Raw genomic sequence first — 14,027 nt, 5'->3', positions numbered from 1 at the left:
AGACAACAACTCACCAGGACAAAGGATCCGATACCCAGCATGAGCAAAACCAACGTAGTGTACAAAATCCCATGCAAGGACTGCACAAAACACTACATAGGACAAACAGGAAGACAGCTAACAATCCGCATCCATGAACACCAACTAGCCACGAAACGACAGGACCAGCTCTCCTTAATAGCCACATTCTCAGATGACAAGCAACATGAGTTCGACTGGGACAACATTACTATTATAAGACAAGCCAAACAGAGAACAGCCAGGGAATTCCAGTGGCATGGCACTCATCCACAGATTCAATCAATAAGCACATCGACCTGGACCCAATATACCGGCCACTGCAGCGGACAGCTGGAACTGACAACCGGAAGCGGCAGATACAAATCACTATAAATGCCGGAGGAAACATCACAGAAGCGCTTCACAGGAGGCTCCCAAGCACTGAGGATGTCACCTAGACAGGGGACGAAATGTCTGCAACACAAATGCCCAGCTCGGCAAACAGAACCACAACAATTCACTCAAAGCATTGTGCATCTTTAGAGTTCAGTATTCCAGTGGAATTGCAGATATTCAGTTGTGAGTATATTGAAGGCAGAGATGGATATATGTTTGGATACCAAGGAAATCAAGGGACAGTAAAATTGCAGTCAGTCACCTCTGATCTTACTGAATGGTGAACAAGCTGAAAGGGCCAAATTGCCTACTTATGTGCATATTCATTGTGTTATGAGAATGGAAACAGATTTTTGAAATTACAAAGTATCTTCAGATTGATCTATTGCTAATGATTTGAAGTGCCATTGTTACATCACATACACAAGTACAAAAATATTTAGAATTGGGTCAGTCTAATTAACATTTTTTCAATACACGTTCTAAATTATTACAAAAACAAAAGACTCAGATCTTTGGACTCATTAAGATGTTAAGAAAGGTCTACGCTTTTGAAGGAGTTGCCAAGCCTTTTGGACCTAAAAATATACAAAGAAAACAAATGGTAAGATCAATGTTCAAACGGATTTTGTTTCTTCCCTATCTACCTCAACTTCTCTATCACTACTTTAGGGAATAGGCTGTCAACCAACGTTCTCTCTAAGCTGCACAGCTACTGGGAAGTTCTGCACACGTCAACCACTTTGCTTTGGTTCTCAGAGTCATACAGCACGGAAACAGATCTTCCGGACCAAACAGTTCATGCTGAACATAATCCCAAACTAAACTAGTCTCATCTGCCTATTCCTAGTCAAATCCCTCCAAACCTTTCCTATTCATGTACTTATCCAAATGTCTTTTAAAAATTGTAATTGTATCCACACTCACCACTTCCTGAGGAAGTAAAAAAAATTGCCCTTCATTCTTTCTTAAATCTCTCTCCTCTCACTTTACAATGTGCCCCCAGTCTTGAAACTCCCCCATCCTAAGGAAAAGACATCTACCATTAACTCCATCTATACCCCTCATTATTTTATTAACTTCTAAAAACGTATGGTCTGTGCAGCAACAAAAACTAAAGGGAACTTTGCTATCAACCAATATTCATTGCAACTCCACTGATTTGCACAGCTATTTTGATTACAACTATTCCCATCCTACTTCCTGAATGGAGTCTAATACATTTTCCCAGTTTCTCAATCTCTGTTGCATCAGTTCTGATATTACCACATGGTATGTCATTTTTTTCAAAAGGCTTTTCTTTATTCTTGACCAAGGATTCTCTCTCCAGTGACACTGCCCTTGAATGTACCAGAGATCATTTTCAGCATTTCTTACCTTTCTCCTCCATTCAATAACCATAAAAGGATTTTCCTTGTCCTTGGGTTCCACCCTGCCAGCCTCCCCTAACAGCTGATCATTTATTGCCATTTTAGCCAACTGCTGTTGACTGGCACCAAGCATATTTTCTCTCCTTTTAGCATTCCAAAAGGATTGCTCCCCCATTACACACTGACTGACTCTTCAATTACTCCCTCCCTGTCCACAGTACCTTCCTGTGCAAGTGCAGAAAATGTCATACTTGGTTTTTAAACCTCTCCCTTTCCACTGTCCAAGATTCTAAACACTCCTTTATTGTGAAGGACACCTGTACATTTTTGAATTTGACATACTCTGGTTATTGTCAAAAAGTGTGGTGCTGGAAAAGCACAGTCATTCAGGCTGCATCTGAGGAGCAGGAGAGTTGACATTTCGAGCATAAGCTCCTGATGAAGAGCTCATGCTTGAAACGTTGACTCTCCTGCTCCTCAGGTACTGTCTGATCGGCTGTGCTTTTCTAGCACCACACTTTTCGACTCTGATCTCCAGCATCTGCAGTCCTCACTTTCTCCTGTGCTCTATTTACTACTCACTACATGGGCTACTCTAAGCAAAAAGTACCAAGCACAGAATGGATGACTGTTTTGTGAAACATCTCCTCAATCCGCAAGTGTGCCTTTGTTTCTAGTTCTTTCTTATTTCAATTCTCTACCTCTTGCCACCTCTCTGACACTATTCTAATGAAGTGGAAGTTCAAAGAACTCAGTCTAATCTATTGATTAAGCATTTTATAACATTTATAATTCAACACAGAGTTCAACCATTTCAGATTGTATTCACCCTATCCACCTTTTATTCTTTCCTCTCGACCTCCGTATTGACTGAAAAGTTCCTAACATTTTCTAGTCCTGATAAAAAGCAATTGATCTGAAACATTGACTCTGCTTCTCTCCCCACAGGTGCTATTTTATTATTTGCTCAGTATTACTTGTTTGCAGGTCATTATTATAACATATTTAGTTGAAAAAATTTGGCAAACAAACATGTTATTGGACAAAAATATTTTTAAAAATTCACTCGTGATATGTGGATGTTGGCTGGCCAGAATTTATTACCCATCCTTACTTGCCCTGAGAAGGTGGTGAGCTGATTTCTAGAACCGCTGTAGTTCACGTACTGTAGATAGACCAACAATGCTGTTAGGAAGGGAATTCCAGGATTTTGACCCAGTGACAATGGAAGAACAGTGATATATTTCCAAGTCAGAATGGTGGTGGCTTGGAGTGGAACCTGCAGGTGGTGGTGTTCATATATATCTGATGTTCTTCTAGATAGTAGATTAGATTAGATTAGATTACAGTGTGGAAACAGGCCCTTCGGCCCAACAAGTCCACACCGACCCACCGAAGCGCAACCCACCCAGATCCATTCCCCCACATTTACCCCTTCACCTAACACTACGGGCAATTTAGCATGGCCAATTCACCTAACCTGCACATTTTTGGATTGTGGGAGGAAACTAGAGCACCCGGAGGAAATCCACGCAGACATGGGGAGAATGTGCAAACTCCACACAGAGTCGCCTGAGGCGGGAATTGAACCCGGGTCTCTGGCGCTGTGAGGCTGCAGTGCTAACCACTGTGCCACCATGCCGTCCATTGTAGTGACCATGGCTTTGGAAGGTGGTATTTAAGGATCCTTGCTGAATTTCTGCAGTGTATCTTGTGGATGATACGTGCTGTTGCTGCTGAGTGTTCGAGCTAGTGTTTGTGGATATGGTGCCAACCAAGTGGATTGTAGAACTGCTTCAAATCTGGTTCAGAGAAGGAACACTGGACCTGAAACATTAACTCTAATTTCTCTCCACAGGTGCCACCAGACCTGGTAAGTTTTTCCAGTAATTTCTGATTTTGTTTCTGGTTTGCCTTGGATGGCATCAAGCTTCTTGAATGTTGTTGGAGCTGCATTTATCCAGGAGTATTGCATCACACTCCTGACTTATGCCTTGTAGATGATGGACATGGTTTGGGGAGTCAGGAGATGAGTTACTCAGTGCAGTATTTTTAGCCCCTTGTAACCACTATTTATGTGGTTAGTCCGCTTCAGTTACAGATCAAAGTAGCCCCCCAGACGTTGATAATGGGAAATGCAGTTGTATAATGCTTCTGAATGTCAGGAGGATTTGATCAGATTATGTCTTTCAGGAAACTCTTACTCTACCACAATAGCTGAACGTACAGCATTATTCTTAAGCCCATCAATTAGCATTTTGGTAGTAAGAACAAGGAGAGATAATATAAGCAAATATAATTCTGCGGGGTGTGCAGAAGTCCTGTTTGCTTTAGGAGCCCTTGTAAAACTGCAGTGCATGGGAATCATGGGAAAATTCATTGCTGGTTGAAATCATACTTAGCATAGCACAAAAGATTGATGTGGTTGTTGGAGGTCAGTCATCGCAATTCCAGAAGTTCCTCAGGGTAGTGTCCTGGGCCTAACCACCTTCAGCTGCTTCATCAATGACCTTCTCGCTACTGTGAGGTCAGAAGTGAGATCTTTGTTGAAGACTGCAGGATGTTTAGCACCAGTTGTGACTTCTCATATACTGAAGCAGACAGTGTCCATCAACAACAAAATCTGGACAATATTTACACTTGGGCTAATGAACAGCAGTAACATTTGCATCACGCAAATGCTGAGCAATATCTAACAAAAGGAAGGCAGAGGCTCGGAATTCCGTGCCAAGTAATTCACCTCTGAACTCCCGAAAGCCTGTTCACCATCTATAAGGCACTGGTTAGGTGTGGAATGAAATACCATCCACCTGTCTGGATGAGTGTAACTCCAGTAAAACTCAAAAAATTCAAAACTATCCAGGAAGAGGAACCCACTTGATTAAAAACCCATCCACTCTATTCATCATTATTGCACAGTGGCAGCAGTTTGTACCAATTACAAAATTCACTGCAGTAACTCATCAAGGCTCCTCCAACAGCAGCTTCTAAACCTGCAAGGGCAGCAGTCTCATTCGAACACCAACACTTGCAAGATCCCCTCCAAGACACACAATCCTGCGTGAAAGTATATCAACATTCCTTCACTACAGCTGGGTTAAAATCCAAGAACTCCTTTCGATCAATGCTGTAAAGGTTCCTAAAGCCCAAGGCTGCAACGGTTCAAGAAGGTAGTTCACCACCACCACCACCTCCAGCAAGGAGCAGAGACTTATTAGTAATGCCATTGGATTAGTAATCCACAACTGAAGGTTAAATTGTTCTGGTGATGTGGGTTTGAAACCAACTGTGGTAGATGGTGAAATTTGAATTTGATGAAAAAAACTGTAATTAAAAATGAGCTTTTAATGGCAACCAGGTAATCACTGCTAATTGTTGTGAAGACCATTTGCTTCGTTGATGCCCTTTAGGATAGGAAATCTGCTATTCTTACCTCGTCTGACCTACATATGACTCCAGACAACAGCAAAGTGGTTGATTCTTAATTTCCCTTTGGATAATTATTAGGGATGGGCCATAAATGCTGACCTAATTAGTGATTCTCACTTGCTATTAATGAATTAAAAGTAATCCTGAGTCAAGAGCTCTCAGAGTTGAGCTGCTGTCTTCATATTTCAGATTTCCACATATTCTGAGTCACAATTGTTGTGCCAGCTCCTGTTCAGTATTTACAAAAAGATGATTAAAACAATGATACAAAGTGGATAGCTGTCAAATATTAACTAATCCAACCTGTTTTTCTGTAATGTCAGGCTCCCATAGTGTACACAGGACTACATTGGCATATCGTAACCGTTGAGCATCTGACCACTGGCTTGCAAGTCGCTTTTTTGCCTCGTTTTCACTCAGCTTATCTCTTGATACTATCCTTTTGAGCGCCTAGCATATCGGAAAAGAGGATTTCATTTTTAGGATTACCATAATCACAGCTCTGGACAACAAAGAATACATTTAGCAAGTGCAGCTCAAAGAGCGTTAGGTTGCATCTTTTCTCAACAACTAGAGTCATAATTAACACAGCCTGAAAAGCTCCTCTATAGTCTTAAAACAATATATCATTCTCATAGTTTCCACTATTCCAAAGTTTATAAGGAGCAATGTTACTCAAGTTGCATAATACTAACAAGAGACATCATGATCCATACCAATAATATTACACCACTTATTTCTTAGTTTTTTTTCTGACTGGTAAAAAGCATTTGATTATTGCTTCATGAGAACAAAACTGCTGCAGAAACTTGATGAAGTTCCAAAGGAAAGTCATTTTAGACTTGAAATGTTAACTCTGCTTCTATCTCCACGAATGCTGCTAGACCTAAATTTCTCCATCACTTTGCAACTGAGATGTTGCTTTCAAGAAGTCGAATGTTTTGCTCTCTTGCAGTTAGTCACTCAGCACAGAAACAGACCCTTCAGCCCAACTGAACATCCCAATCTGACCTAGTTTCATTTGCCAGCATTTGGCCCATTTCTTTCTAAACTCTTTCTATTCATATACCCATCCAGATGCCTTTTAAATGTTATAATTGTACCCACCACCACCACTTCCTCTGGCAGCATGTTCCATGTATGCATCACCCTCTGCAATAAAAAGTTACCCCTCAGATCCTTTTTAAACCTTTCCCATCTCACCATAAACCTATATTTATCAGGACAGAACTGCAAAAACACCAAATGTCAAGCAGAGCAATACTTTATACTCTCTCAGTAGCTCACCGTTCAGCTTTCACCCTAAATCTGGCATAAACAGAAACCAGCAAAAATCAGACAAATCAAGAAGACTACATTGCTAACAAATTACAAAGACCTTCAAATTAAGTCTGTGTACACTTAATAAAGTTATTGAACTTATCCAGTGTAAAACAGTAGGAATATTAAACTATGTTAAACACTTGAGTTATCAGTTATCTTGAGAAATGCTTTATATTCACTAATAGATGTACTCAGATGTACAGAACCCACCTCCTCCTCAGGCATTAGAAGCAGCCAAACCTCATGAACCATATCAATCCATCCAGCTTCCAGCAAGACTGCGGCATCCACCACACAGATAGCTTTACCTGAAAAGAAAGACAAAGTAACATTAAGAAATTCAGACTTAGATGGTGCACAAATCAACCTAGTTCAATCCCCATTGGTGCAATTTTGCAGGAGTTCATGAGGGTAGTATCCTAGACCAAATCACCATCAGCTCGTTGATCAATGATCTTCCCTCCATCATAAGATCAGAACTGGGGATATTCGCCAATAATTACACAATGTTCAGCATCATTCAGTACTTCTCAGATAGTGAAGCTGTCCATGTTAAAATGCAAAAAGACTGGGACAATATCCAGGCTTGGGTTGAAAAGTGTTAAGTCACATTTTAGCCACAAAAATGCCAGGCAATGACCATCTCCAATAACAGATAATCTAACTATTGTCCCTTGATATTCAATGGTATTACCATGACTGAATCTCCCACTTTCAATATCCTGGGGTTACTATTGACCAGACACTGAATTGGATCTGCCAATGAATGTGTGGCTACAGAAGTAGGTCAGAAGCTAGGAGCTTTGCAGCGAGTAATTCACCTTCAGACTCCTCAAAGCCTGTCCACTATCTACAAGGTATAAGTCAGGAGTGTGATGGCATTTTCCTCACTTGCCTGGATGGATGCAACTCCAACAATACTCAAGAAGCCTGACACCATCCAGGACAAAGCAGCCTGCTTTATTGGGCCACATTCACAAACATAGACTTCTTGCACCACTGATGCTCAGTAGTAGCAATGTATACCATCTAAAAGATGCAATGCAGAAATTCACCAAAGCTTGTTAGACAGCACCTTCTAAACCCATGACCACCACCATCTAAAAGGATAAGTGCAACAAATATATGGGAACACTAGCCCTGTAAGTTCCCTCCAAACCATTCACCATCTTGACTTGTAAATATTCCTTCAGTCTTGTTGGGTCAAAATTGCAGAATACTCTCCCTGATGCCATTGTGGGTGTACCTATAGCATAGGGACTGCAGATTCAAGAAGGCAACTCACAATCAAATTCTCAAAGGCAGCTAGGGCTGGGCGATAATTGCTGGCTCAGCCAATGATGCCCATGTTCCATGAGTGAACAAAAGAAACACAAAATAAAGGGATAGACAATGTTTTAACAAAGTCTGGATTAGAGTGGTGCTGGATAAGCACAGCAGGTCAGGCAGCATCCAAGAAGCAGGAAAATCGACGTTTTGGGCAAAAGCCCTTCATCAGGAATAGAGGCAGGGAGCCTGCAGGGTGGAGAGATAAATGAGAGGGGGGTGGGGGTGGGGAGAAAGTAGCATGGCGTACAATAGGTGAATGGGGGGCGGGGGGGGGAATGGAGGTGATAGGTCAGAAAGGAGGGTGGAGTGGATAGGTGGAAAGGAAGATAGGCAGGTAGGACACGTCATGGGGACGGTGCTGAGCTGGAAGTTTGGAACTAGGGTGAGGTGGGGGGAGGGGAAATGAGGAAACTCGTGAAGTCCACATTGATGCCCTGGGGTTGAAGTGTTCTGAGGCAGAAGATGAGGCATTCTTACTCCAGGCGTCAGGTGGTGAGGGAGCGGCGGTGGAGGAGGCTCAGGACTTGCATGTCCTCGGCAGAGTGGGAGGGGGAGTTGAAATGTTGGGCCACAGGGCGGTGGGGTTGATTGGTGCGGGTGACATGGAGATGTTCCCTAAAGCGCTCTGCGAGGAGGCATCCAGTCTCCCCAGTGTAGAGGAGACCGCATCGGGAGCAACGGATGTGCAGGTAAAACTTTGATGGATGTGGAAGGCTCCTTTGAGGCCTTGGATGGAGGTGAGGGAGGAGTTGTGGTCGCAGGATTTGCAATTCCTGCGGTGGCAGGGGAAGGTGCCAGGACTGAAGGGTGGGCTTTTAGGGAGGGTGGACCTGAGCAGGTGGTCACTGAGGGAACGGTCTTTGTGGAAAGCGGAAAGGGGTGAGGAGGGAAATATATCTCTGGTGGTGGGGTCCGTTTGGAAGTGGCGGAATTATTGGCAGATGATGCGGTTTATGCGAAGGTTGGTAGGGTGGAGCACCAGGGGGTGTTCTGTCGTTGTTATGGTTGGAGGGGTAGGGTTTGAGGGCGGAGGTGCGGGATGTGGACGAGGGCATCTTTAACCACATGGGAAGGGAAATTGAGGTCTCTAAAGAAGGAGGCCATCTGGTGTGTTCTGTGGTGGAACTGGTCCTCCTGGGAGCAGATATGGTGGAGGCGGAGGAATTGGGAATACGGGATGGCGTTTTTGCAGGAACTAGGGTGGGAAGAGGTGTAATCCAGGTAGCTGTGGGAGTCGGTGGGTTTGTAAAAAATGTCAGTGTCAAGTTGGTCATCATTAATGGAAATGGAGAGGTCCAGGAAGGGTAGGGAGGTGTCAGAGATGGTCCAGGTGAATTTAAGATCGGGGTGGAATGTATTGAAGTTGATGAATTGCTCAACCTCCTCGCGGGAGCATGAGGTGGCGCCGATACAGTCATCAATGTAGCGAAGGAAGAGGTGGGGAGTGGTGCCAGTGTAACTACGGAGGATGGACTGTTCTATATAGCCAACAAAGAGACAGGCATAACTGGGGCCCATACGGGTGCCCATGACTATCCCTTTGGTCTGGACGAAGTGGGAGAAATTGTTAAGGGTGAGGACCAGTAATGTTTTAACAAATCACTTGCAATCAATTTAGCGTCTATTTAGTGACAATAATTATATTTATATCAAAAACAATTGAGGAATAAAATTGATACTATCTAAAGATGAACATTTGATTAGGGATGTTATTCAGTTATAGACTTTGATCTTAAAATATGCTTCATTGAAAGATCACCAGAATTTGTTTATTTGAAAAGAACTGTTCTTGTGTTGATCTGTAGCTTCTATTCTGACTGCTGGTCAAGTTAGGATATTACCACATATCACCATCTTAAATTTCCCTTTTCACTGCTCCTTGTTGCTGAAACCTAAAATTGCCAAATCTCAATACTTACCATTGAAGTGGGAGATGGTACGAGGCAGGGTGACACTAGGCACATGGACACACAAGATGGCCACTGAGCCATCAGTTGGCCGCCGAACCACAATATGGAGAGAGACAGCAGAGGAAATACAGACACTGCCTGAAACCACCAGAATGTCAGCACAAAGCACTCACAACCTAGTTGTCATGATTTGGAGATGCTAGTATTGGACTGGGGTATACAAAGTTAAAAATCACACATCATCAGGTTATAGTCCAACAGGTTTAATTGGAAGCACTAGCTTTCGGAGCGCCGCTCCTTCATCACAACCACCTGTTTAGGTGCAACTGTACAACCTAGTTGATTAGTTTAATGCGGGTGGGGGAGAGAATGAGTAACATGCACTGCCCGCCAAAGTGTCTGGATCCAGCCAACACATTTGACAGAAATGCTAACAGCTTGAGACGGACTCAATACAAAGTGCTAATAGACAGGGCTGCAGTAATCATCCTTCTCAGGAAGAGAGATTAGTGCCCATTACTACAGCAATGGACTTCCACGCAGACATTGAAATTGACAATGTCTGCATTTGAAACTAACAACAACCGCGCTGAAATTAATAAAGGCTGTGCTGGAACTGACAATGACTGTATTGAAACTATCAACGATTCTACAATGATTGCCATAAACAAAGCATATTACAAAGACAGTAATCTCATCACTGACCTATTGTATCACAAAATGTATAAGAGTATCTTGACATGTGCTCTGGATCAAGAGAAGAATTGCAGCTGACCACTGTGCTGTTGGTGTCTTTGTCTCCCCAGAGCTCTGGTATTTCATTGCACAATAAACTCTGTCATTGAACCCCGATTCTGACTCCGAGACTGGTGATTCTTCCCATAACAATTGGTTCTGCGAGCAGGATTCTTATTATTGGTGCCCTGGCTGAAGGCCATGATCAGGGGACCAGGGTAACCTAAGGGGCAACTTTTTCACACAGAGGGTGGTACGTGTATGAAATTAGATGCCAGAGGAAGTGGTGGAGGCTGGTACAATTGCAACATTTAAAAGACATTTGGATGGGTATATGAATAGGAAGGGTTCGGAGGGATATGGGCCAGGTGCTGGCAGGTGGGACTAGATTTGGTTGGGATATCTGGTCAGCGTGGACAGGTTGGACTGAAGAGTCTGTTTCCATGCTGTACATCTCTATGACTCTATGACAATTTGTACCTACAAACAGAAAGAGTCAGACCGGGCCAAGGACATGGTTTAAAGGTATACTGATTGTATTGTCTGATTTACGGAGTTAAAAATATTTAAGTGCACTTCTGTGGAGAATAAGCATTTAACTGTACTAACTGTTGTTAAGAACCTGCTGCTTGTACTGAAACAGCCGGAGGACAATGTCATACCTGTCTCAAAAGCTCTGCCCTAAACCGGTTGTTAAGAGGGGTAGCCCCCCTGCCTCTTGAAGGTTAGGATTTGAAGTGGGAATTGAGGCACCGAGGGCACTAGGAGTTGTGGTCAGGTAACATTGGACTGTGTAGGGGCAAACAACGCAGACTCCAGTTGGAGTTTAAGTTAAAAGTTGGGTGCTGTTTGTATTTGTAAGTTCCAATGTGGTGAGGACCAAGAGCCAAACCTCAGTGGAGCGCACGTTACCAAGGTGGGAAGCGTGCACATTGTGAGTAACTGTAATACCTGTCGGTCCATGGTAGAATGATAGAGCTTGAACAGTGGCGGTGTCCGCGAGGGTAAAGAGTCCCACCGGTAGAGAGCACACCAGGCTAGAGGGTGGTTTCTGGGCCTATTGGGAGGTGTTGGATCAGTAGATGTGGCCGGGAGGGTAGAAAAGTCCCAACGGTAGACAGCACACCTTGCTAGGAGGCTGCTATGGCTGTACGGACGATGCTGGGACAGTATTATTGGCCAGGGGATAGAAAAGTCCCCACTGATTAGGAACACTTTACTGTTGGTGGTATCCAGATGTACACAATCTGCTAAATGGCAGATCAAAGTTTTAAAGGGGGCACTGCAGGGTTCCCTTATTGAGAAATACAAGGATTGACAGAGCAAATGAAAAAATGTGGCTGGGACCCATTCCAGACATTAGCATAACAGAGTGGATAGATAAGCAAAAATGGAATAAAACTAAATTGATAGGGGTTATGTTAGTATACCAATTAGCCAGCCTAATTGAACAAGTGAGTGCCTCCACGAGTAGACCAGGAACAAGTTAAAGAGTTGGAGAACAGGATAAAAGGATCGAGAATTCACATTAGAAAGAACACGCCCTCCTATGAAACTGTCCAGCAGGGACCAACTGCTCCCTCTGTTGGACAAACCATGTAAAAGTATAACTTTGCACCCGTTACAGAGAAGGGACAGAATCACAAACCAAAGCAAAGTATAAACCATTCACCCAGGGGAGTGGCAACAGATTATGGCCTCCCTGAGCAAATCACAGCTCTGGAGCGCAAATACAGTATCCAGCTCTGGAAAGAACTGGATATTGTATGGTAGGGCACTAACTACATCTGAAGGACATACACCAGCTGGTCCGGGCAACTTGCCCAGCAGACAAGTGGAGGCAGGTAGCTGGCAGACCCAATGCCACAGCAGTCAGAGACTTTACGGGACGACGGTGGACACATGCCATCGCCCTCACAGCTGAGATAGATGCCCAGCAGGCCCCATTCACCGACTTTAAAGAAAAAATCCAGAGGGGGCTAGGAAATGCTCCCATGGATTGGAGCAAGATCATGACCACCCTAAGCAACCCAAAGGAGAAGGAGCCCCTGAATATGAGGAATGATTATTTAGAGTCTATCAGGAATGCTCAGGTCAAGCAAACCCAGATCAGGGGGACCGGGCATTCATCCAAGCTCTTAAAGGTGGGATCTCCAGCGCCCACCAAGCCACCCTGAAAATGGGAGTAATAATGACCCAGGATTATGACACCCTAGTTGAATGGGCTAGTGGGGTGCAGGATGCAGAAGCTCCTGCAATAAAGGCTTGACCTGACAAACAGCCTACCAGAATGGAGGCGAGAATAGAATGTAACAATCCTGCCACAACTGTGGCTGGCAGGGACACTTTACTAGGAGAGTGTAGGGTTCCATGAGCTGGGGATATTCCAGGGAACAATGTAAAATACTGCAGCCAATGCACAAGAAGCAGTATTCTGGGAAAAGCATGGAGCACCCCAAACACCATCTGGAACACCGCGGAACTGTGGGAGTCCAGAGATCAGCAAAGCTGACAACCAGCTGCTCCCATTCATGAGGGCAACTGTGGGGATATAGATGGGGATAAGGATAGGAGGCAAGTAAAAGATACTCCCCAGACTCAGCCGAGGAGACCCTCTTTGTGGATGAGTCACGAAAATATGTAGCAGGGTCGCCCCAAATAGGATGGGCTATGATAAATGATAGGTTAGAAACAGTTATGTCCGGAAGGATTGATGGAAGTCAGTCCACACAGGTAGCTGAATTGGTAGCACTCACCAAAGCACTGGAACTAGCAAAAGGAAAAACCGTGAATATATATACCGACAGTCAATATACCTTTGGTGTAGTCCATGACTACATCGTGGCAGGGGGTAGAATAGAGTTCACCATTGTGGGGGGATCCCCTGTCAGACATCAATTAAGAATTCAGGCACTATTGCTTGCTAGTGAACAGCCAAAAGAGGCTGCAGTAATATAAATAAAAGCCCAAAGGGAGCCAGCAAAAGAGAGCCCAAATTGGCTAAAATTCATAGGAAACCAGGCAGCAGACCGAGCAGCTCAGAAAGCCCTAGAGCAAGAAGCCATTAACGAGCCTGCAATAGCCACTATTGAACTAGCGAAAGACGCTATCCAAATTCAGCAGGTACAGGACGTCATCCCGCAGGTAGAGAGAGAGCAATGGGAACTGCAGGGGGCATTCAAAGGGGAGGATGGTATCTGGAGGTGAGCAGACAAGGTGGTAGCACCAGCGTGAATACAGAACACTTTGCTCGAACTGCACCATGGGCTCTCCCATACAGGTAGAGAGGCTTCTTTGCAAGCCTAGGGAGAGAGTGGTGGTGGAAGGGAATGGGAAGAGACATGATCAAGTACTGCCGCAGATGCACAATATAACCCAGGGAGACCCATAAAAGTAAAGAGTGGATACCAGCCCAGACCGAGGGGATCCTGGGAACATCTTCAGGTGGATTTTACAGGGCCACTACCACCCTCCCATGGGAAAACATACTGCCTGGTCATCATAGACCAATTTACGCAGTGGGTAGAAGCACTCC

General features: G+C 44.1%; 1 protein-coding gene across 7 annotated transcripts in view; it reads right to left on the bottom strand.

Annotated features, from left to right (window-relative positions):
* Positions 1-384: 384 nt before the first annotated feature.
* The window catches only part of coasy (CoA synthase), a 111,737-nt gene continuing 98,094 nt past the window's right edge, over positions 385-14,027 (bottom strand). For 3 of the 7 annotated variants that reach the window (XM_087977674.1, XM_087977675.1, XM_087977676.1), the window contains 3 exons: positions 6,729-6,826; positions 5,499-5,645; positions 385-974 (listed from right to left, as the gene is read on the bottom strand). In XM_087977674.1, the coding sequence (XP_087833800.1) occupies positions 921-974; positions 5,499-5,645; positions 6,729-6,826 (299 nt within the window). In that variant the 3' untranslated portion in view covers positions 385-920. The remainder of the gene's footprint in view (positions 975-5,498; positions 5,646-6,728; positions 6,827-14,027) is intronic. The other 4 variants (XM_043721569.2, XM_043721571.2, XM_087977672.1 and 1 more) reach the window with 2 other exon arrangements.

Source organism: Chiloscyllium plagiosum, unplaced genomic scaffold, assembly GCF_037043375.1.
Source record: "Chiloscyllium plagiosum isolate Xiang-an unplaced genomic scaffold, Cpla_swu_hap1 HiC_scaffold_32, whole genome shotgun sequence".
Lineage (NCBI taxonomy): Eukaryota > Metazoa > Chordata > Chondrichthyes > Orectolobiformes > Hemiscylliidae > Chiloscyllium > Chiloscyllium plagiosum.
The sequence above is the reverse complement of the archived record's forward strand: the minus strand, read 5'-3'. Positions and strand labels throughout refer to the sequence as shown.